General features: G+C 57.1%; 1 protein-coding gene across 3 annotated transcripts; it reads left to right on the plus strand.

Moving 5' to 3' along the window:
* Positions 1–6672: 6672 nt before the first annotated feature.
* On the plus strand, positions 6673–20860 carry TNIP1 (TNFAIP3 interacting protein 1). 3 transcript variants are annotated; one of them, XM_032702592.1, is made up of 18 exons: positions 6673–6829; positions 12599–12769; positions 13760–13882; positions 14176–14258; positions 14473–14544; positions 16280–16471; positions 16649–16743; positions 16821–16902; positions 17139–17228; positions 17445–17510; positions 17666–17797; positions 17883–18011; positions 18313–18429; positions 18737–18862; positions 19218–19298; positions 19431–19625; positions 19887–19977; positions 20333–20860. In XM_032702592.1, the coding sequence occupies exons 2-18, from the start codon at positions 12637–12639 to the stop codon at positions 20356–20358; spliced, it is 1833 nt and encodes a 610-aa protein (XP_032558483.1). In that variant the 5' UTR covers positions 6673–6829; positions 12599–12636; the 3' UTR covers positions 20359–20860. The 3 variants fall into 3 exon arrangements, with proteins under 3 accessions (XP_032558483.1, XP_032558484.1, XP_032558482.1); XM_032702591.1 differs by having other exon boundaries at positions 6708–6829; positions 17136–17228; XM_032702593.1 differs by lacking the exon at positions 17139–17228 and having other exon boundaries at positions 6688–6829.
* Positions 20861–21076: the final 216 nt, after the last annotated feature.

Genomic DNA, 21076 nt, shown 5'->3' on the forward strand with positions numbered 1-21076 from the left:
AGCAGTCGATTTATTGGGGCAGGTTTGGGTGGGACTGAGGAGCCTTAGTGTTTCCTTGCTCTTCTAGGCAAACTCGGGCAAGAGCCCTGCCTCAGCTCCAGGGAGGGCTCTGATGACACCCCAAAGCCCGTCTGAGCAACACTGCTGCTGAGAAAGGGGCTGAAAATGCATACAGGGCTGGCAGCAGCACAGGGATTTCACCAAGAGCTTCACTTCATGCCTCTGAAAATCCCCGGCAAGGTTCGTGCTGTTGTGTGGATGTTGCTTTCATAAACCAGAGATACAAATCAGACTTGATGGCATCCATCCGTCCTCGCACGCGGTTTCCTGTGCTTTCAAGCTGCTGAAGAAGGAGTCGAAAGGCACATGCGTAGAGGCTACACCCCCAAACAGTTTGTTTGCACTTCCCCCAGCACTCAGGAGAAAAGAACTGGAATTTCCAAAAGCGGGAAATTCCAGCACTTTCAATTGTTTCCAAGCCAGAACAAAAAGTCGTGAATACCCAAGTCTTCCTCAGAACAGCTGGGTGAGGAAAGCTTCACCTTCAAAATATCAAAGCAGTGTTAGGAATAATAACACAATATTATTACAACACTTCAAAACCAGCCAAGGTTGAGAAGCAACAACATGTAGAAACAAACCAGGGAAACTGAAACAGCTGGGTGTTATCCCACTGAAAATTCACTTGATGCCTTCCTGTAAAATGTCCCCTTGTAACAAAATAACCGTTCTTGGCCGAAAACAGCCTGGTTGAAGCTTTTTCATCTTCCCCATAGAGATCTGGGCTCCTCTGCCTTGCCCCTGTGTGTAAGTAGGAATGGGCATCCCTGTCCCAGCAGCATCTGGGGGGCTGAACACACCCCATTCTTGCAGCACCCCCTAGAGGTCACCTGCTTGGCCAGAAACCTGCTACAAAGACTGAGCAGCTGCAGAAAATGTTTTGAAGGGAGGATGTAACCCCAATCTTCATCTGCCCGTCTCTTCCTGCAGCTCTGCACTGCAGCCCTGAGCTTCGCGGCAGAGGCACAAGGCTTCTGCAGATGAGGGATGGCACAGAGACTGCAGAGAGCAGAGCTGTCCACCTCCCTGCATCTGGGAACAGGGCTCACAGACCCAGATGCAATGCCCGAGGAAGTTTTGAGGCTTGGGAGACAGCCTGTCACCCCTGGAGAGCCAGATTTGGGGCAGTGGAGCCCTGTTCCTCCAGAGCAGGGGGAAAACCTGCTCTGTGTTAGCACAGGACCACAACACCCATCATCTGCCTCCTTCCTGTTGCCAAAACAGATGCTCCTGGGGTATGTACAGGAGGGTGTGTTTCCTGGGCACAGGTGTAAACACTGGTGAATTTTCTGGCTGTAAGCCTACGACCAGGGATCACATCACCCACAGCCTGGCTGTCTTGGAGAGGCACAGGACCACAAGTGAGACCAGGCAGCCCCTCGGGGCCAGACCCAGCCCAGCTCAGCACAATGCTGACGCCAGAAAGCCTGGCCGACCACAGCACTCCAGTCCCAAGGCCAGGAATTTCCCTGGCACCCGCTGCCAGCTGCTCCTACGATGCAGATAAAAGATAGCAGAGTCACACAGCGTTTGGGGACAGGGAGGGAGGGGAAGATGAGGTTTCCTCCTTGGAGCAACTCCCTCTCCTAGAAAAGTCCTGCTGCCAAAAGCCTCTATATCGCCTCAGTGCTGCAGTAATCCATCTCCAGCAGCAGTTGCTACAGCTGGAGCAGAAACAGCCAGTGGCATTTTAATTGCTGCAAACACTCAAGCACAGCCAGTACCCAATTTGAGCACGGGCTGTTTCAGCACCTGCCCCATGCTGGGGTTGGCAGCACACCTGGGGCTGCCCTGCAAGGGAGAACTGCAAACTGGCCTGAGCTCAGCAGAGCTGCCCACCCCAAGGCAATGCCAGGAGGGTGACGGGATCTTGGGAAGCACTGGCATGGCCTCTGGGACTCACTCTGCCTGGGGCACTTCCATCATGGAATGAGTGTAACTTGCAGTGAAACAAGGACCACTGAATCTAGGAAGAAGAAAATTATGTTTGGTCTAAGTCAAGCCTGGGGAAGAAAGAGCACTTGTTTTGTTTAAAGTCCAAATCACTCACCAGCAATTAGTATTAATTGACAATAAATTACGTTAAAATTCCCTGAGTGAGGACTGTTTTGCCCATGAAGCTCTCCATACATGGGCAGGTCATAGAGACTTCAGATAAAGCAGTTTCATCCCCGTAGAATTCCAGTTTCCAGGGAAAATACACTTCATAGCACTACTCTCCAAGAATACCTCTGCTCCATCTGCTGGCTCCAAGCTGCCCAATCTAAGGGCAACTGGTGACAAATCCCATGCCTGTGATCAACAAGGAGGTGAGCAGTTCAAGGAAGGCTAGGAAAGCAAAGGAGAGGACAAAACGATGGGCACAAGAAAGGGGAAAAATTAACAAGGCTGTGAGCAAGGTAAGGGCTGGAGGTGGGTCCTTGCTGGCCATCCAGGCTTCAGCCTTCAAGGCTGCTATAGGGAAAAGTCTGGGATTTACGCTTTGCACATTGACCAGCAATGCCGGGGGCAAGGGCTCGCTTCCAGGCAGAGCAAAGGCCAGATTTCACAGGTTGCAACACCCAAAAAACCCCACGAGCCCATGTTTGGTGTGCAGAGGGCCAAACCTCTTCTCTGAGTCAGCTCCAGACACCACTGCAGATCCTCTTTGCTACCAGCCCCTGGGAGGAGCCACTTCTGGTGTGGAGACAAGATGGGATATTGGTCTTGGTCCCTGGCACAATATGTGAGCCACTTCCATCCCACCTGTCATCCTCCCTTCCCCCAGAGGAGAGAAACACAGTCTTCATTGGGAGCCAGCAGAGGTTTCCTCTTCAGCTGTTCACCTTCCCAAGTCAAAGGAGGAAGAAGCAGCCTTGCCCCTCATATCCATGTATCCCTCAGTGTTCAGCCTGATCCCCACAGTGAGCTAAGGCTGGGGAAATGGCTGAGCTCTACAGAGCTGCTCTCCTCACATCCCTGGAGCAGCTGTACAGGACATGATGACTGCTGCTGAGCCCTTTTCTCAGGCATTGCAATTGGATGAGACACATCCCGGGGAGAGAGGAAGAGGGGAAAATCCCCTCCGTGCCTGTTGTTGATTTTGTATATTGGGACTCCAAATGATTCAAAGCTTAAGGCATGCGAGGAGATCCTCTGAGCACTTCCAGGCCCAGTTCTCACAATTCTTGGCATATCCACTGTGGGACTGCACCAGGTCCCACCATAACCCAGAGGGCAGAGGGAGAAGGGAGGTCTCTTTCAGTGAGAGGGTAAACCCAGCAAAGCAAAAGCATCCCAGCAGCCAGGGTGTGATCCAACTCCCCATGAAGGCAGGATACTGCAGGAGCAGGACTGCTCCCCAGTGCCTCCCTTCTCTCCTACCCCAATCCATGCTCCCTCCTGCCCTCTCCCAGCAGCAGTCTCCCAAGCTCCCTCCTCTGCCTCTCCCTTGCCCTCCATCCCAGAGCCCTCCCATCCTGCCAGGTTAATTTGAGTTCCTGATTTGCATAGGCAGCAGATCACAATGTTCTGGAAATCCCCTCCTGTAGCCAGAGCTTCCTCCCCGCTCTCACAGCGCCACTGTGGGCCTTCTGCTTCCTTTTGGTGCCACAGCACCAGGACACATCCAACCAGAGCAGCACAGGCAGGAGGTCCCAGCTGCTGATGCCAAGAGGGACCCATCAGCAGCCCCCTGAGGAGCTGAGCCCAGGAGTGGCCCCAGGGTGCTGAGCCAAACCAGCTGCACCCGCTGCCTGCTCTGCTCCTGCCTTGCTCCAGGGCCAGCTCCCAGCACGGCCACCAGGTCCTGGCCGGCCCCATCACCTCATTAGTGTTCAAGTGTGCTCCGTTTGCTCAGCAGCACCAGGGATTTACTGGGCAACTGGGGCTGTTGGGTCAATTCCACTTTGGATTCACACCACTGGGCCCACCCTGCTCACTCTGGATTGGGAGCAACTTGAAGGAAGCTACACCTGATCCGAAACAAGCAGGAGCTGAGGACAGAGTAGTTCCACCAGCCCCCTCCTCAGCCTGTGCTCCTTCTCACCCTGTTTCCCACAAGGTAGCAGTGATCAAGGCACCTTCACATAAGGGAGCTGCCACTGAAGGTGCTGAACCCAACTCTCTGTGCCTAAAAAAACCCTACTATGTCACAGTGTCAGCTATGAACGTGTCCTCACAGCCACGCAGGTGTGCTCATGAACCACAGCTGCCATCAGGGGAGTCTTCTCCCCTGAGAGCATGGCAGGACCAAAGCAATGAGGAAGGATCCACAGGACCAAGAGCCTTTTGTTTTCATAGTGAGATTCATCCTGGTGTTTGGGCCAGCCCAAGCTGGCAACCTCAGGTAAAAACACACGGAGCAGCTGGCTAGAGAGGTGGAGAGGCACTGGGTGAGAGTACACCATGAAGTGACTACTTCCACAGGTTCTCAGCCTGCAGGCAGATCCCAGACCCTCAGCTCCCCACCCTCCTGCCTGGCACCCCCACTCCTGCCACCCAAACCAAACAGACTAAAGCTGGGCACTCCTCAGGCCTTGCAGTTCACACCTGGCAAGGGCAGACCAAACACCCTTCCAGGTACAACTGTACCTGCTGGCAAGGAGCTGGGGAACTGGAATCAGCCTCTATAAAATAAAACCATTTAAATCCTTGCTGTTTATTCCAGCACCAGCTGGCTCCAGCCTTGTTTCTGACCATCAGTTCTCCTGGTGGATGGTTTCCAGGGATTACCTGCAACCCAGGCACACCATCACCTGTCTGGCTCCACTAGCAGAGACAGCTCTTTTCTGCTCCCTCAGGAAGATGCATACTGTTTTGACTCCAGAGATGGATGAGGACGGGATGGAAATACACATGGGAAAAGGACAATGCCTCTTGCAAGACGCAGCAGTGTCCCTGAGGAGAAATACATGTTTGCAAACCCAGTGAAGTTGCTCAGAAACGAGGCAAGGGGAATGATGTAACGAGGTTCTTCAGTTGCCCAAAAGTGAATCACAGCCTCCACAACAGCCCCCCCCACACTTTTGCTGACTAATACCTGACACAACTTGCGGCCCCTGAGAGGAAAGGCACAGGAGAGCCCTTTAAGTGGTGCCTGGCTCCCTATCAAAACCACGCACAGGCTGTCTGGGACCTCCATCATGGGGAATTCCCCTTCTCCATGCCTAAAAGTACGCTCAGCTGGGCCGGCCTTCCTGCATTTGGGGATTGCAGCTGCAGAGCTCCTGGTCCCAAGGGCTCTCACCCTCCCCCCCAGCCCTTCCACGACCTGACCAGGTGAGTAACACGATGATATTTTCGTGGGGAAATGGAGTGAGGGGAAGACAGGCAGCTTTTGGGGTGCCACAAAGCTGAACCATGCCACTCCCTTCACTCCTCACAGAAATAAGGATCTGATTATTTTGTGCAGGCTGAGGCATTAAGACATAGGCAAGGCGTTTTCTAGTTCTGTGGAACTGCGTTTAGTTTTGAAGGCAGGTTTTCTGAGGGTTTACAGAATAGCACTGGGCCTCTGGGGTAAAACAAGACTTCCAGGGAACAAAAGGGAATTTATCGTCTGGGCATGGGGTCCTGCTGTCTCATCCCCAGCTGAGACCTCAGAGCACAGAGAGCACATCGGGGTCCCAGCACCGCTGAGCTCCAGTAACCCAGCTGGGCTGCAAGGGCAACGTCCTGCTGTCAGTAAAAGGCAGTCAGGGAAAGAGGTTTATTGGCTTTTAATTTTTAAAACCCAAAGCATCAAAGCACCAAGAGGCCGTGGAGCTGTGTGAACAGAGCTGGGTAAGAAGCCAGGACTGGGACAGCGGGAAACAGCTCGATCTCCACTGAAGGACCTCAGTGAACCCAATACCAGGTCACCTAAGGAGGACGTGCACAGACTGCAGGCAGAGAGCAAGCAGCACAGCTGCCTTACAGTGGGATTTCTTTGCTCCTGGTTTTTTGTTTTTACTTGTATTTTTAAAACCCCACCACCTTCCGTGTGGCAAAACCAAGACAAGAAAGAAAATCAGGTAGTTGCTGAGCAAATCCCAATGAGTGGAGTGAAACCAGGTGGTGTCCCCTTTGTTTCTTGCTCCTCTGGCTAATTTTGGTGGTCTATGACGGCACGATAATCACAGCAGCAGCACAGAGGAGAAGGATCCTGGAACATACGCTCCGGTTAGAGGGTGTAATTTCCTCGTCTAACATTAACTGAGAGGCTCGGTGGGGAATTCTCAGAGGAAGGCTCTGGTCAGCCACAGCGGGCTCGCAGCAGCGCCCTCCTCCTTCCCGGGGCAGAGGGGAGAGCTGGCGCTGCCTCCCCTCAGCCATCCCCCTCCCCAGCGGGGGCACACTGGGACCCCCCCGGCAGGCTGTCCCCTCGGCCCCGCCATTTTGTGTCTCCACACGCCGGGAAAGCCGCTGAGGGGGCTCGGCGACCAGCGGAACTTCCCACTAAGGTGGAAGGCGCAGGCAGGCTCCTGCCGCCCCTCAGAGCTTCACTGAGCCGGGCGGGGCCCCGCGCAGCCCCAGGGACCCTCAGGGGACGCACGCACAGCCACAAGTCCGCCATGACGAGCACCTTCCCCACCACCTCCCCGCCCCTCCCGCTTTATAACCTGCCCCGCGCGCCGATTGGCTGCGACGCCTGTCCGTCAGGCTGGGAATTTCCCGGGGGCGGGACCGCCGCCTCCGGTGCTGGTGGCGGAACGGGGGGCACCGGACCCCGATCCCGATCCCGGTCCCGATCCTCATCCCGGTCCCGGTCCCGATCCCGGCAGCAGCCCCGCCCCGGGGCGTGCGGCAGGTGAGCTCGGAGCGGCGCGGGGCCCTGCCGCCCCCGAGGACAGGAGCGCTGCCCGCGGCACTGAGGTCTTACCGGGCACCGGCGTCGCGTCGCCGCAGCGAAGGGTCCCGGGCCGGGGGTGATCGGGGCTGGCGGGCTCGGGGGCTGCGTGTCGGCCGTATCTGTCCGCTCCGCGAGCTCTCGGGCTGCTCGGGCGGTCGGGGTGAGACCCCGGAGGGGGCCGGGGCCGTGCCGTCCACCGGGTGTCGCGGCCGGTCGCGGTAGTCGTGCCGTGCCTCAGTTTCCCCTTTCCCGGGCAGGGCGGGGGTTGCCGACGCCCCGCACCCTGCCGCTCTCGCGGGGGTCGGGCTGGTTGTGTGGGTTCCCACCCCGTGTTGGTGGTGGCGATGCCCGGGGGGAGAGGAGGAGGCTCGGGGGGTGCAGGGTGGGGGTCCCACAGCCCCCCGGGCGGTGCCGATCCCCCGGGGGCGGCCCCGCTCCTCCCTCGTCCCGCCTTGCACAACCGCGGCGTTTCCCGGGCCCACGCATCTGCCTCCCGGTTATCCCGGGGTTGCGCTCCCCGCCGGGCAGCTCTAGTGCGCGGGTCCCCCATGGCCACGCATCCGTGGCCCCAAGGACCCTCCTGTCCACGCCGTTTTCCTTCCTCTTTGACTTTTACCTCCTGGTCTGGTGGTGTGCGTCCCCATAGAATGCTGATCCAGGGGCTGGAATAGCTGGAGCAGGAATGGCAGCATCCTCCTCTTTTGGGAGAGGGTGCACAGCCTGTGTCCCCCTCTCTCTTCCCTCATTTCATGCTAAGATCCTCACGGAGGGCAGAAAGAAAGAAAAAAAGATGCTGCCTGTTACTGCTGCTTTGGGGTGAGAATAGCTCCAAGTGGCACTCTGGGGACCTGCAGCCTCTCAGAGATCCAGCTGTCCTGTTCCTCAGTGTCCCTGGCACAGGTTGCTCGCCATATCAGGGAGTCAAATACAGCCTTTCCCCTTGAGCTGGATTTTCCCATCACTTGGATGGATTTTCCCATCACTTGGATGGATTTTTCCCATCACTTGGATGGGTTATTCCCATCCCCTGGGGAAGTGGGAGCTGTTCTGTTGCCACAAGCTCTTTTGGAGTGCACATTTCATGGAGAGCACTGCCAGACAAAGCGTTACAGGGACCAGACTTTGGGCACTGGGATGGGTTCTGGAGGGCTCCAGCCACGCACGTCCTTGAGAGCTGTCTGTGGTGAGGTGAAGTGAGCAACAAGAAAACAGGAGAGGCTTTTTGCAGCCCTTGGCATCGTTCCTGGCTCTGCAAGAAATCCCACGATGCCCTTTTGGCCTGACCTATGCAAAACAGACCTATTTAGCGCAGGGCCGTGGGTTGTTGCTTGCCAGCAGCTGGTACAAAACATTCATGGGCGGAGGAAACTGAACCATCTACTCTTGTGGCATTGCAGGATTTGTTTTAAAGCAACAATTCTTATACTTTGGGTGACAGAGGAAGCTTTGCTGATGTGGCTTTGTTGTACCGGCTGAAGCGCACCACATTGGAAAGGAGTAGCTTGGAAGCAAGGAAAAGGGGTGGCTGTGCCTTGCTCTGCTTTGGAGCGCTGTGATGAGCAGCCATGATGTTATTGAGCTCTGCAGGGAGAAGTGGAGCAGGCAGCATGAGGCAGTTGTCTTTGCAGCAGAAGACCCATTGCATTAAACCCCCAGGGTGCTGCCAGGAGAGCACCACCACCATGTCTGGCTGCATGTCCTGCCTGTGCTGGAGCTTGGGCCTATGCTCAGGAGCTCTGCAGCCGTGTCTGTAGACTTGGCAGACCCAGGGAAATGCTTTATTTTCCTTGTGAGCAGCCTCATCAGAAGCAGGTTGGTTTTTGAAGCTCTGCAGGAGGTGGGTTTCTGAGGCGAGAGTAGGATTTCTGGCTGCAGGACATCTGTACTACCTGCTGTGTTTTGGGTAGGGCTCTTGCCTTTCCCACCTTCTCTCTGTGGCTAAATAGGTTGGAAAGGAAAATGCTTCAGGTGGAGGTTCAGGCTTTTCCCTTTAAGACCTGAGCCTTGCAATGCCTGCTTCCCTCTTCTTTTATTACTCCCAGCCCAGTGGACTGCAGTGTCCAGAAAGTCTCGTTATTGCTCCCTCCTAAATCCAGCTCTGCTTTTGCTTCCCTGCAAATGAGACCAGTTCAGCAGCCCAGTTGTCCCTGGTCTGGGAGCTGCTGGAGCTCTGGAGAGGAAGACAAAACCAGGCTGGGGTCTGTGGCTTTTTGCTGATTTCCAGTAAAATGATCAAACAACAACAGCAGCAACAAAATCCTTCCACAGTGTCTATCTGAGTGGCTTTTGCTTTTCCTCTGAGGAGGGATGCTGGGGACCCGGCAGCCCCGGTCATGGGAAAATTCTGCTGGCAGCCTGCAGGGATTTACTTTCACCTCCTACGATCCTGGTGCAGAGGAGGCTTCCTGGGATTGTGTGCGATGGAGTAAGGAAAACCCCTTTCTCCTAAGGACTGGGCTGAGCCCCCACCATGGATCGCAGGATGGGAATTGATGGGCTGCCGAGGCCTCAGCTTTGAGATGCTGGTCCCCACTGCAGGGCTCACTGCCCAAAGCAGACCTCCAGCAGTGCTTGCTGCACAGGATTCGCATTCTCTGCCTTGGGATCTTCAGCTGTTCGGCAGTTTTAAAGCCGGAATCACGTCCTTCTGCATGGCTGGTACAGGGAAGGCCGGGGAAGTGGTGCATGTCATCCTGGGTGACAGTTCCTGCTCACTTCCAAGCCACAGCACAGCTATTTAAATACCACTCTGCTTTCATCTTCACCCAGGAGCCTCCCCTGCCCACTCCCACTCTCATTCTCTGCTTTTGCTGAGCTGTCATAAAATTTTACTACCTGAAGGTCTTGGTGCCCTGCTTGGAACCAGCAATGCCCACGGGTGACCGTCTGGCAGTCTCCGTCCATGGCTGGGCACAGAGCCAGCAAGCTACAGCCAGGCAGCCATGGTCTGTGCCCGGCCCTCAGCTCCAAGGGCTGTGAAATACTGTCAGATTAGCTTAGGAACTGTTGACTGGCAAAGAGGGAAGTGTTTTCTGGTTGTTCGGTGGTTTCTGCTGGAGTTTGTGGTAGTCATGTTTTCCTCGCGTTTCTAATCACTATTAGGTGCTGGTCTGTGGTCCTCTCTCTCTTCCCCCGGTGTTTTTATTGAAATGAGATTTTCCACCACTGTAAATCTCACCTGTCAGAATTCTTAAGGAAAAAAAACCAAAAAACAACAAACAACAAACCAGGACTGGGATCAGTGACCTGGTCGCCAGGGTGACAGCTGTGTCCCAGCCACTCCTTGCAGAAACTGGGTTGTGTCTCCACTCCAGGAAACCCTCCCTGACCCCGGTACTGCGGAAACTCCTCCCTCTTGCTGGGTATTGTTTGCTGGTGAATTTGTGGCTGGTCTGTGCTTCCGTCAGCTGGAGATAGTTCAGTTCCTCTCCGCAGCTGCTGTTTGAAAACAGCTTCTGTGTCCACTCTGCTGCAATCTCCCTGGTGGGGTGCAGACCTGGGGTAGAAAATTCTTAATAAAATCCTGAGAATTGGGCATAGCAGAGACTTTTGGTGGCTCCATCTGGCTGAAAGAACATGGGATCACTGTGAACGAGCTCTGACAAGGTGATATCAGTGCAGCTGGATTGGGTTTGAGGGGTTCCTGCAGGGGCTGGGGACCTCCCATGTGTGCTGTGGGGCAAGGCAGAAAACCTCCAGGTTTGGGGACTGAAGTGTAAGAGAAATAGGGGCCGGTACTTCAAGCTGCTGCAAAGCCACGTGGGGAAATGGTACCACACGAGAGGACAGCTTGTTCCCACCTTCCTTAGTCCACAACTGGCTTTGTCCCAGTGGAGGACATGGATGTCCCGCAAGATGCTCACTGCAAGATGGGTTTGCTACCAGCTCTTCCCAGAGCTCCAGATCTGGTGCAGCATATGGTGACTAGAGACCAGTGAGAAACAGGCTCATGTCCCCAGCCTGCCTGTGGTGCCATCCCAGTCCTCTGCCAGGCTGGGCACATGTCACAGCATTTGCCTGCCATGGAAGTGCCACTGGGCCACATGTGTGCCTCCATGCTGGGTTCTGTCCTCCCCACTGGCAGGTCTTCTCCAGTTTTCCCCATCCTGTAGCAGGAGGCTGTGAGGGATTTCACAGAATCCTAGAATGGTTTGAGTGGGAAGGGACCTTAAAGATCATCTAATTCCAACTCCCTGCCATGGGAAGGTACACCTCCCATTAGATCAGGTTTCTCCAAGCACCATCCAACCTGGCCTTGAACAATTCCAGGGCTGGGGCATCCATAGCTTCCTGTCAGCTGCTCTGGGCCCCAGGAATAGCCGCTCCTCAGCTCACCCCACACCGCTGCAGCAGGACAGCTCCCAGTGATCACCACCTCCAGCTGCTTGGGATGGGGCTACAAGCAGTGGGGGGCTTGGCAGCACCCACAGGGCAGGAGGATGGTGTGGCCCACCAGTGCATCTCCTAGAAGCAGTCTGCCACTGAGGACAGGCCTAATTCTAATTCCTTGCCTAATTCCCTGCCGCTGAGACAGGCGTTAATCGCTGCTCCAGTTGTGGATGCTGCCAGGTGGCAGTTGTCATCTGGAAAGTCCCTGCCGCTCCCTGGCAGGCAGGTCATCCAAACCGGAGATCAGCCAGGATCACTCATGGCATGAGCATTAGTCTGAGGCTGAGACAGTTTCGGGTACGGGCTACCCCCTTCTCCTTTCAAAATGCATCCCCTCAGCCCCCTCCTGCTCACCAGCACCCAGCTGCCTTGGCTGGGGGAAGAGCACTTTGGGGTACTCCCGTTGTGTCACCAGCCAGCACCCCAGCTCTAGCTGGCACTGGGACCTTCTCAGCTGCTGCTCTACTCCACATTATGGAGCTGGCATCAGGGGGGACAGTTCTGATAAATTGTGCTGTGATTCACAGCAGCTGCTTTATCCCCCCAGGAGATGAGTGAGACCTGGAGCCAGGATCTTGCCCAGCTGTCCCCAGGCCAGACCTCAGCAAGGGGGAGGCTTTAGGCCACCCGCAAGTGCAAGGAATTGGAAAAGCAAATAGCGGGCTGCTTGCAGATGATTCGTCTCCTTGGACTTTGCTCCCAGCCTGGCACATACCTGGCTGTTCCCTGTGCCTGATTCAGGAAGCCACGCTGTTGGCAGCCGGTTTTTCCGGCTGAGCCGGAGGGCAGAGCGGGTCCCTGCCTGGCTCCTGGGGCTCATCCCCACAGTGCTGCCCAAATTTCCCCACAGCTGCAGGTTAAGGTTTTTGGAGGTGCAGACAGTGCCCCTCCCCAACAGCGCCAACAAGACTTTATGCCCCACAAACATACCATATGTTGAGCAGGATGTCCTGGTGACAGTGTCCAGGTTCAGACTGGCATGGGTGGATGCTCCTGGGCTGGGTCTCCATCCTTCCTGGGATGCAGCAACCAGTGGTTGCCACCTCCTCTGCTACTCCCATGCCCTGCAAGGGTAAGAGCCAGCCTTGAGCAGGGCTGCTGGTGATACCTCCTCGTGTGACACTTCTCATGGCCGTGAGTCACCCCGACATGTTCACCCCCAGCAGGGCTGGAGGGGGAAGTGCCTTTACCTGGGACACTTGTTGGCTGGCTGGTGAGTAGTGAGGCAGCGCTGCCTTCACCAGCACAGCACCCCAGGCCCCCACGGGGTTGGGACCAGGGGACTGCGGCACTGTCTGGAGCCAGAGGAAGGTGACGCTGTGCTCCACTGCCTTGCAGGGATGCCCGGCTGGGAGATAGGTGACTGAACAGCAAGCATGGAAGGGAGAGGACCTTACCGCATCTACGACCCTGGTGGGGGCTCAGAGGAGAATGGATCCACGGCCTTGGAGCGCCTGGTGGAGGAGAACACCCGGCTGAAGGAGAAGATGCAGGGGATCAAGTCTATTGGTAACTGCTGCATGCCAGGGGGATGAGGTTTGCCTTTGGGAGAGCCCAGCCTGTGCCCACCAAGCCTGGGGTTTTCTTGCTCAGTTGAGAAGGGTGCTGGTAGAAGTGGTGGGTCTTGACACTGGGGCAGCAGTAAAGCTCTCCCTGTCTTGGGGGTTGAGCAGGATGCCTGAGCTTTTTCACATGAAGGTGCAGGGGGAACAAGGGTTTTGCTGAACTTCTATGGTGCTTTACAGTGGGATAAATGGCTGGGAAGAAAAGGCAGGTACTGGAGCTAAGTCAGCTTCTTGGAGTTCACAGGTGCTGGGGTCTGTTCTGCTTTTGATGAAAACCCCCACCTCCTCCAAGCTCTTTTGGGTCAGAGGCTTTTCCCAGGTGCTGCTCAAAGACCCTGGTATTGGGTGCTCTCTGCCAGCAGGGACATGCCAGTGTGGAAATGCTCCAGCCTAGTTGGGCTACCCCCTTTCTTGTCCTTGACCGCCTTCCCCCCACCCCCAGTTTTGCTTTCGGTCTCGTGACCCAGCTTCCCCTTTCAAGTCCTGCTTCTGCAGCCAAATTTCCACCTGCCTCGTGATTCCTGTTGTGTCACCATGCCCTTACCTGTGACCAGCTTCTGCTGGTGTGGCAGCAACCACCCAGGGTAGGGGGAGGATTGCACTGCTGGTGACAGACCCCACAGTGGGCAGGCTGGACCCCTTGGGACACCACCGAGGCTTAAATTCACTTCTTCTGGGAAGTGGAAGAAACCTCTAAGAGACACAGTGCTGCCCTTCTGCCTCCTCTGTGTGTCATCATGGGGATTTCTGAAGTCAGTGAACCACTGATACAGCTTTACCATTGGATTTGTCCCAGAAAAGTTGTTTCTGGGTGAAGAAGGACTATTCTGGGCACTGCTCCACCCAAATAGAGTGTTTGGTACTGGTGGATGGGGCTGCTGCAGGGCAGACACTTGGGGAAGGAGGCTGAGCATTCTGCTGTTGCCCACAACAGGAGAGCTTCTGGAGGAGTCCCAGGTCGAGGCATCCAAGCTGCGGCAGAAGGCAGAGGACCTTGTGAAGGACAACAAAATGCTGATGGCATCATCTTCCTTGGAGGACTTGGTGAAAACTGGAGGTAGGAGATGTGAGGCTCATGGGGGAGGAATAACCCAATGGCTCAGAATCCTGGGCTTGGGGGAAGGGAAAGGGTGTGCAGGAGACTTTTATGAAGGTCCCTTGCAACCCTGTCATCTCTAGAGTATATCAAAGCACTGCCATCGTCCCTTCCAGAAGGAGGTTACTGTCCCATCTCCTAGCTGGGGTAAAAACCATCCATTGGTGCCTGACCTGGCAGGGGTCTGCATCCCACGTGAGGAGAAGCCCTCCTCTCCAAAAGTTTCATGGCTACATCCTCTCTCCTCTCTGCAGCTGTCGGCCCTGATCCCAGCTTCACACGGGCAGCCCCGGGCAGCGCCCAGACGGACATGGAAGTACGGAAATCACCTCCGAGTGTGAGTCTGGTGAATGTGGGAGCTGGTGCTGGCATGGCTGGAGGGAGGGACTCTCCACCTAGTTAAAGCAAAAGGAGACAGCCTTTAGCCTCTAGAAACAGGGATAAACCTGAAACAGTCAGCTTCTCTGCTGTACTCCTGGTGGTCTTCTCGTGGTGGATATCCTGGGCTGCCATTCCCCAGGGAGCCCTGACCTGGCTGCCTCCTCTTGCAGGGATCCTCCTCGGAGTTTGAGGTCGTCACTTGTGTCGAAGCACAAGGGTTTCCCCAGGAGAGCAGGAGAGCGGTGAGTGGCCCTGGTGCCTGTGGGACTTGGGGAGTTGAGCCAGTCAGTGTGGTAGTGCCAGGGATTTGGGGGTGTGCAGGCAGGCAGCACTGTGCCCCAGCAGGCACAGGCAGGGCTGACAGACCCATGTCAAGGCAGCCCTTAGGCAAACTACAAAGGAGGGATAAACTTGACAGGAGCACCCAAGAACAAGTGGCCTGACTGGACTGCCTGGGCACAGGGCCAGTGAAGCAGCCCCAGACAGGTGGGGCACTGGTGTCTGCAGATGCCACACAACAGTGGCAGGAAGGGCTGTGACAACCCAGTGACGCTTGGATGTTCACCTGATGCCCACACTGGGTGGGAGCATTGGGTCTCCGAGCCCCATCATTGCTGACAGGGTCTGCCCTAGCCAAGGCACCTCTGTGTGCTCCGTTTGCTGCCACCTGAATGTCCCCACCTGGCTGTCACTGCCCTGTCCTGTCCCACTCTGGCTTTTTGTGTGTGCTGGAAGGGAGAGGAGGAGGGATGGGGAGCCCAGGAGGGATGAACATCAGCTTGCACCACATGGTACCAGTAAGAGATTGTGCTCTCATTGAACATCCCTGTTCACCTTGGCCAGAGAGGCCCTAGGAGGGGTTGAGTCTCATTGGACACTCCTGGGGTGCAGCCATGGGTGATGGAGAATGTGATGGCATCTGCCTGGCAATCAGATGCTGGTGCCTGAGCCAAGTCCTAGTCCTGTGCTCACAGGTGGTCTTCCCAGCACTCCAGCTGGGCTTGGGTCCTCACTGCCTCCCCTTGCCAGCCAGCACGGGTGGGAAGAGCTGGCCATGCTATGCTCCACACACACCCTCCCACGGCTGTTTCAGGGCTGTAAACCCCAGGGTCAGGGTGCTGGGGACACACTGAGCTCCTGGCCCCATATGATGCCACCCAGGGCATTCCCACAGGCGGCAGGTGAGTCAGCAGGGCCAGGAGCAGAGCAGGCAAAGGTGTGGCAGCGCATCCTCACCTCCTCCCAGCAGTGCCGTGTGTGCCAGCTGGGCTCTGTTGTGCTGGCAGTGTCTCCCAGGCAATGGAGGAGTTAACCAGCCACACCAGGGGAGCGCAAATCTCTTGGGGACACCCCCCATGCGTGGGCAGGGGTACGCCCTGGCACTGATTGGTGCACCCTGATCTGAGCTTTCCCAGCTACTGTTCAAATCCCATGCATCACCCTCTTGGCTGCCAACTGCCAAAGAGCTCAGGTTCCTGTTGCCTGGTGTGCCACAGCAGCAGGGGAGCACCAAGGGAGAACAGGAGGAAGGAGAAAATGGGGATTGGGTAAGACCACCCTTTCCAGCACAGACCAGGGTGTACATGGAGAGGACAGTCTCAAGAGCTGGGATTTCTAGTCTTGGTGCTGATGGGGAGACCTCAGGTGGAAAAGAGAGCAGGGGTGGAAATGCCTCTGTTGCTATCAGCGAATCAAGAGTATGTGGTCTGCTCAGACTACCAAGGGGCACACGGAATCCATGGCCTGGGAAAGCTGCTGCCCTAATGTCCTCCCTGCATTTGGGGTCTTGGTGTCCCACGTCCAGCAGCTGAGAATCAGACCCTTACAAAGCTGGCAGTTTTTCAGCGTACTGAAGGCTTATTGCAGGTCCAGCTGCCCAGCACAGCCCAGGGTGGGAGGTGAGGATGACTTTTTCCCCAAGAGGGAACTTTGCAGTGTTCCTTAAACTGGTCTGACTGCACTTCATCCCATTCCCAGGACTTGGAGCAGCCGCTGAACGAGGATGCCAACCTGTTGCCCCAGCTGCAGCAGCTGGAGAACACGCTGAGCGGCTGTGCCAAGGAGGCCAGCAAGGACCAGGTCTTCGTGCGCATGGGCTACATGGCCTCCGAGCTCAAGCGCTTGGCCTCCAAGGTGCACAAGAACGAGCAGAGAACGTCGTTCCTGCAGGTGAGCAAGGGCTGGCCTGGCTTTTCATGGGGGTTTTCCTGCCTTTGTTTTTTCCCTGCCAATCCCCTCCTGTCCACCCTGAGGTGAACGCCCACCTTCATGCTGGGGTTTGGCGGGAGGTGGGTGGCCCAGCAGGCTCCTGGCCACGTCCTCATGCTGCCAGTGTTCACCCTCCAGACGCTGTGTGAGACGCTGCACAGTGAGAACAAGGAACTGCGCACCAAGCTGGAGCGGGACCTGGAGCAGAGAAACCAGGCTCTGGAAAAGCTCAGGTGAGGGTGGGTGGTGTGGAGGGGAACAGGGCTGCCCTGGGAGCTTCTTCCCACTGACCCATCCTCCCTGCCTGCAGGTGCGAGAACCAGGAGCTCCGGAGGATGGTGACGCTGAGCAGCCAGGACAGCGGGAAGAGGGAAGCTGCTGAGCAGCAGCAGGTGAGGAGGCAGCATCGCCTTGGAGAGGGCTGGGAAGGAGGCAGGGAGCCCGCTGACACATCAGCAAAGGTGGCCTCATCTTACTCAAGCCCCCAGTTTGTCCCAGTATGACCAGCAAGACTTCTCAGGGTCTCAAGGGGATGGGAGAGGCCGTGGGAGGGGAACTGGCTTGAGTTTAGCCGGCCTTGGGCAGCCTCCACAAAAGCCCTGAGGGTCCCCCCGTGCGCGTCCAGCAGAGCGGGGCCATGGTGGAGAAGGCGCCGGGCAGAGAAGAGCTGGAAGCCAAGGAAAAGAAGGTGAAGATCCTGGAGCACCAGCGCAGGGAGGTGAGGACCAGGCTGGGAGGGAGGCACAGGGCTGGGATGGGATGGCACCAAGAGACTGGGGCAGGGCTGCAGAGCCACAGGGAAGCACTGCTGGAGCTGAGATCTCCATCCAGCTGGTCCCCGAGGTGCTTTCGTGTCAGGAGTCTGCTGGGCACTGCCACAGCTGGCTTGGAGCAGGGTTTGGGCTCCTGTTCAGCCATCCCTCTCTCCCCGCAGCTGCTGGAGGTGAATAAACAGTGGGATCAGCATTTCCGCGCCATGAAGCAGAAGTACGAGCAGAAGGTAGGGCTGGGTGCTCGGGGGCCACATCTCTGCTGGGTGCTGGGTGGGGGGACTCAGAGGAAACAGGGTGCAGGGGAATGTTTGGGGGCTGCCTGCACCCCCTTTCCCCCCATTGTGGGTCCTTCCAGGCCAACATCCCCACTCTCCCCTGGCAGGTCACGGATCTGCACCAGGAGCTGGCCGAGGCCCGCAGGGCACTGACCGAGCTGGAGGCGGAGCGGGAACAAAAGCAACGGGATTTTGACCGCAAGCTGCTCCTGGCCAAGTCCCGCATTGAAACGGAAGAGGTGAGTCCCTTGGGAAGAGTGACAGGGAGCTGCCAGCCCTATTGCCCTGCGCTGGCTGATCTCCCTCCCACGCCCGGTCCTGCAGGCAGAGAAGGAAAGGCTGTCCATGGAGGTGAGAGACCTGCAGCAGAGGATGCGGTTCCTGCAGGAGCAGCTGGCTCCGGTCACCAGGCAGCGGGAATACCAGGAAAAGGAGATCCAGAGGCTAAACAAGGTGGGTGCAGGGCACAACCCCTCATTGCAAAATGTCTTTTATGTTCTCAGATCTCTTCACCTCTCTCAAATCCCAAACTGACCCTGATCAAACCACTCTTGCCCAGGCAGAGGCTTGTGCCAGATGAGGCTCACCATATCCCTCTGGGCTCCCAGGAAAGGGGGTTCAAGGAGGGTCTGTTGTCCCTCATGCCCCTGCCCAGTTATACCCACTTCCCATGCTGGGCACATGCCCATGGTACTCCAGAGGCATCCTGGGCACTGCACCTTGCTCTGACCCTGCTCCCTTCCCTTCCTCCTAGGCACTAGAAGAGGCCCTGAATGTCCAGGCCTCTCCACCACCCATCTTTGCCATGGAGCCAGCGGGGAAGCTGCCACAGCAGGAGCTGCTGACCCAGAATGAGCTACTCAAGCAGCAGGTAGGGCAGGACACAGAACCACTGGAGGCAGGGAAGGAGCTACATGTCCTGGACCTTCCCAGCAAAGAACCCAGAGCTGCCCAGCAGCTGGGTGGGTGTCAGTGCTGTGGTGGTGGGAATTGGGGACCGAGCTCAGCATCCTCCAGGTGTTCAGCTGGAAGGACCATGGCCATGGGCCATTGTGAGAGCCCACGTGCCTGGGGCTTGGTGTAGCTGATGGGGTCAAGGATGGCAAGTCGGTCATAGGGGTGCTTTGGGGAGGTATCTGCCCTCAGCCTGGTGCACACACATTCCTCCCTCCTGCCAGGTGAAAATTTTTGAGGAAGACTTCCAACGGGAGCGGAGTGACAGGGAGAGGATGAATGAGGAGAAGGAAGAGCTGAAGCAGCAGCTGGAAAAGCTGCAGAAGCAGTTGGTCCTCTCCAACAACCAGGTGATTAGTGCTGGCTGTCACCAGCAGCATTTCCGGGAGCCCCATGTAATCCCTGTGTGTGTTGGAAGTGCTCATCCCCAGTGTCACAGCCCCCATGCCCACCTCAGAGCAGGGGCTGGGTGTCACCAGCAGCACTCTGGAAGCCCTGTGTCTGCCCTGGGTGTGTCAGAGGTTCTTGTCCCCAGTGTCACAGTCCCCTGTACCTAAGAGCACCTAAGAGTAGGGGCTGAGGGAGGACAGGAGAGCAGAGGGGTGGTTTTTCTACTGGATGTCACTGCCAGAGCGTCTCCTTTCACTCATCACACAGACATGGGGGTGGCAGGGTGGGCTCTGCACTAACTCTCCTTGCTCCCAGCTACGAGCCTCCAAAGACGACTGCCAGAGGGAGAAGGAGGAGAAGGAGAAGCTGAAGAAGCTGCTGAAACAGCACAAACAGGTGGGGATGGGAAGAAACCCTCCTTAGGCAGAGGGAGTGGGGGCTACAGGCCTGGCACCTCTGAGCCAGGTGATGGTGGTGGTGGTGGACTGCCCTCAGGATCTCTGCATCATCTGTCCTGGCTCCTCACAGGCTTCTGGAGAGAGGCTGCACCCCGAGCCGGTGCCAGGGCCGCTGGGCCCTTCCTGCCCCATGTACCAGTACCAGTACAGTCCCCCCATGGCTCACCCCATGTACCATGGCTTCGATGAGTGGCAGCAGGTCCGATACCCGCCAGCCATGCCGGGCGAGCACACGCCGGGACAGAACTTCCAGCATTTTCCCCCGGTGAGTGTCTACCTGTGCCAGCACGAGGCGGAGCAGAGGGGCCATGTGAGTGGGTCTGGGGCTCACTGCTGAGCGAGCAGCTCCTCCGGGGCCCCTGAATCACAGAGCAGGGAGCTGAGCACGTGTGTCCTGTTGGCATCTGACTGCTCAGCCCCTTTCCTCCCCCTCCTCCTCCTCACACCCTGGCAATCAATCAGGGAGTGCAGCCTCATGATTCACATGCCTGGTAATTCACTGTTTTTGTTCCATCTCCTCCCACAGCCCGAGTACCCTTGGCGCCCACCCTGTGCCATGGTTCGCAGCCAGAACGCCCAAGCAGTGGCTGGGGTGAAACCAGTCCCCAAGGACTTGGGTAAGGCTCAGACCCCTGGTGGTGAGGGTGCCCCTGTCCTTTACCTTGAACCCCTGGGTGCTTGGCTGAAGACCTGGGGGAGGGATGGGGGCTTATCTTTCCAGGCAGTGCCCATTTCCCCTCAGCCCCCCTCTCATCAGCTGAGGGGGTGATTATGACATGGGGTTGGTCCCTGGTGCATCCCCACCAGCATCCCCACAGCACCTGAAGTTGGGCTGAGCCCCAAAAGCTCACGGAATTGTGGCAGTTGGTGCTCGGGAATAGCAGCCATGCCATGGCTGCCATCCCTCCCAGGGGGCTTGTCTGGGCATGAAGAGCTGCACTTACCCCCTGCCACCCCTGTCTTGTGTTCCAGAACAGGCAGGTCCTGGATTGCCCTAACGCCAAGGACCGGCCGCGCTCCGACACCACTGGAAGAGGAATAGGGTGTGTGTGTGTGCCCGTGTGTGTGTATCCAGGAGCTTCCTCCAGCTGCCGATCCCTGTGTGTGGACATGTGGTGCACGTGGCTGCACTCGTGGCCTGGATTGGCTCGGCAGAGCATCCCCCCAAGAAAATCATGAAGGAGGGACTGGAGGGGCCATCGCGGTGGCGGCCAGTGCAGGGTCAGTCCCCTGCAGCCTTCCCCTTCCCCCCGAGGTGTCAGGCCTGGCATCGCTGTAGAACTGAGTCAGGTCTTCGGGGAAGAGGAGCCAGCGTTTCCCAGGAGCGTACCAGGAGCTGCCCCGGTCCAGGGGCTTGGGTTCGGCCCCTGGAGGAGCGGGTGACGACGAGGACTCTCCCAGTGGTGGGAGGTCCCACTCTCACAGGCAGGTGCCGGCCACAGCCATGGCCCGGCCTGAGCCTGGTTGGTGTCTTTGTATTTATTTAAGGACTGAAGTGTGGCTGTGTCTCTCTGCTTTTATCCTGAAAGCTGCTTCCTCTGGGGCAGCCTCTGCATGGGGACAGGGAGGGATGCCAGGGTTGCTGGTCCCCAGGTGCTCTAGGTCACAGGGCCATAGTGAGCACAAGGGGTCCCCAACCCTTGCATGGGCACTCCAGGATCTATTGCCCCAAGTCCATGCCCCCCTACCTCCCTCTGGACGCTGGGCTCAGCCCCC

This window comes from Chiroxiphia lanceolata, chromosome 15, assembly GCF_009829145.1.
Source record: "Chiroxiphia lanceolata isolate bChiLan1 chromosome 15, bChiLan1.pri, whole genome shotgun sequence".
NCBI classification, from domain to species: Eukaryota; Metazoa; Chordata; class Aves; order Passeriformes; family Pipridae; genus Chiroxiphia; species Chiroxiphia lanceolata.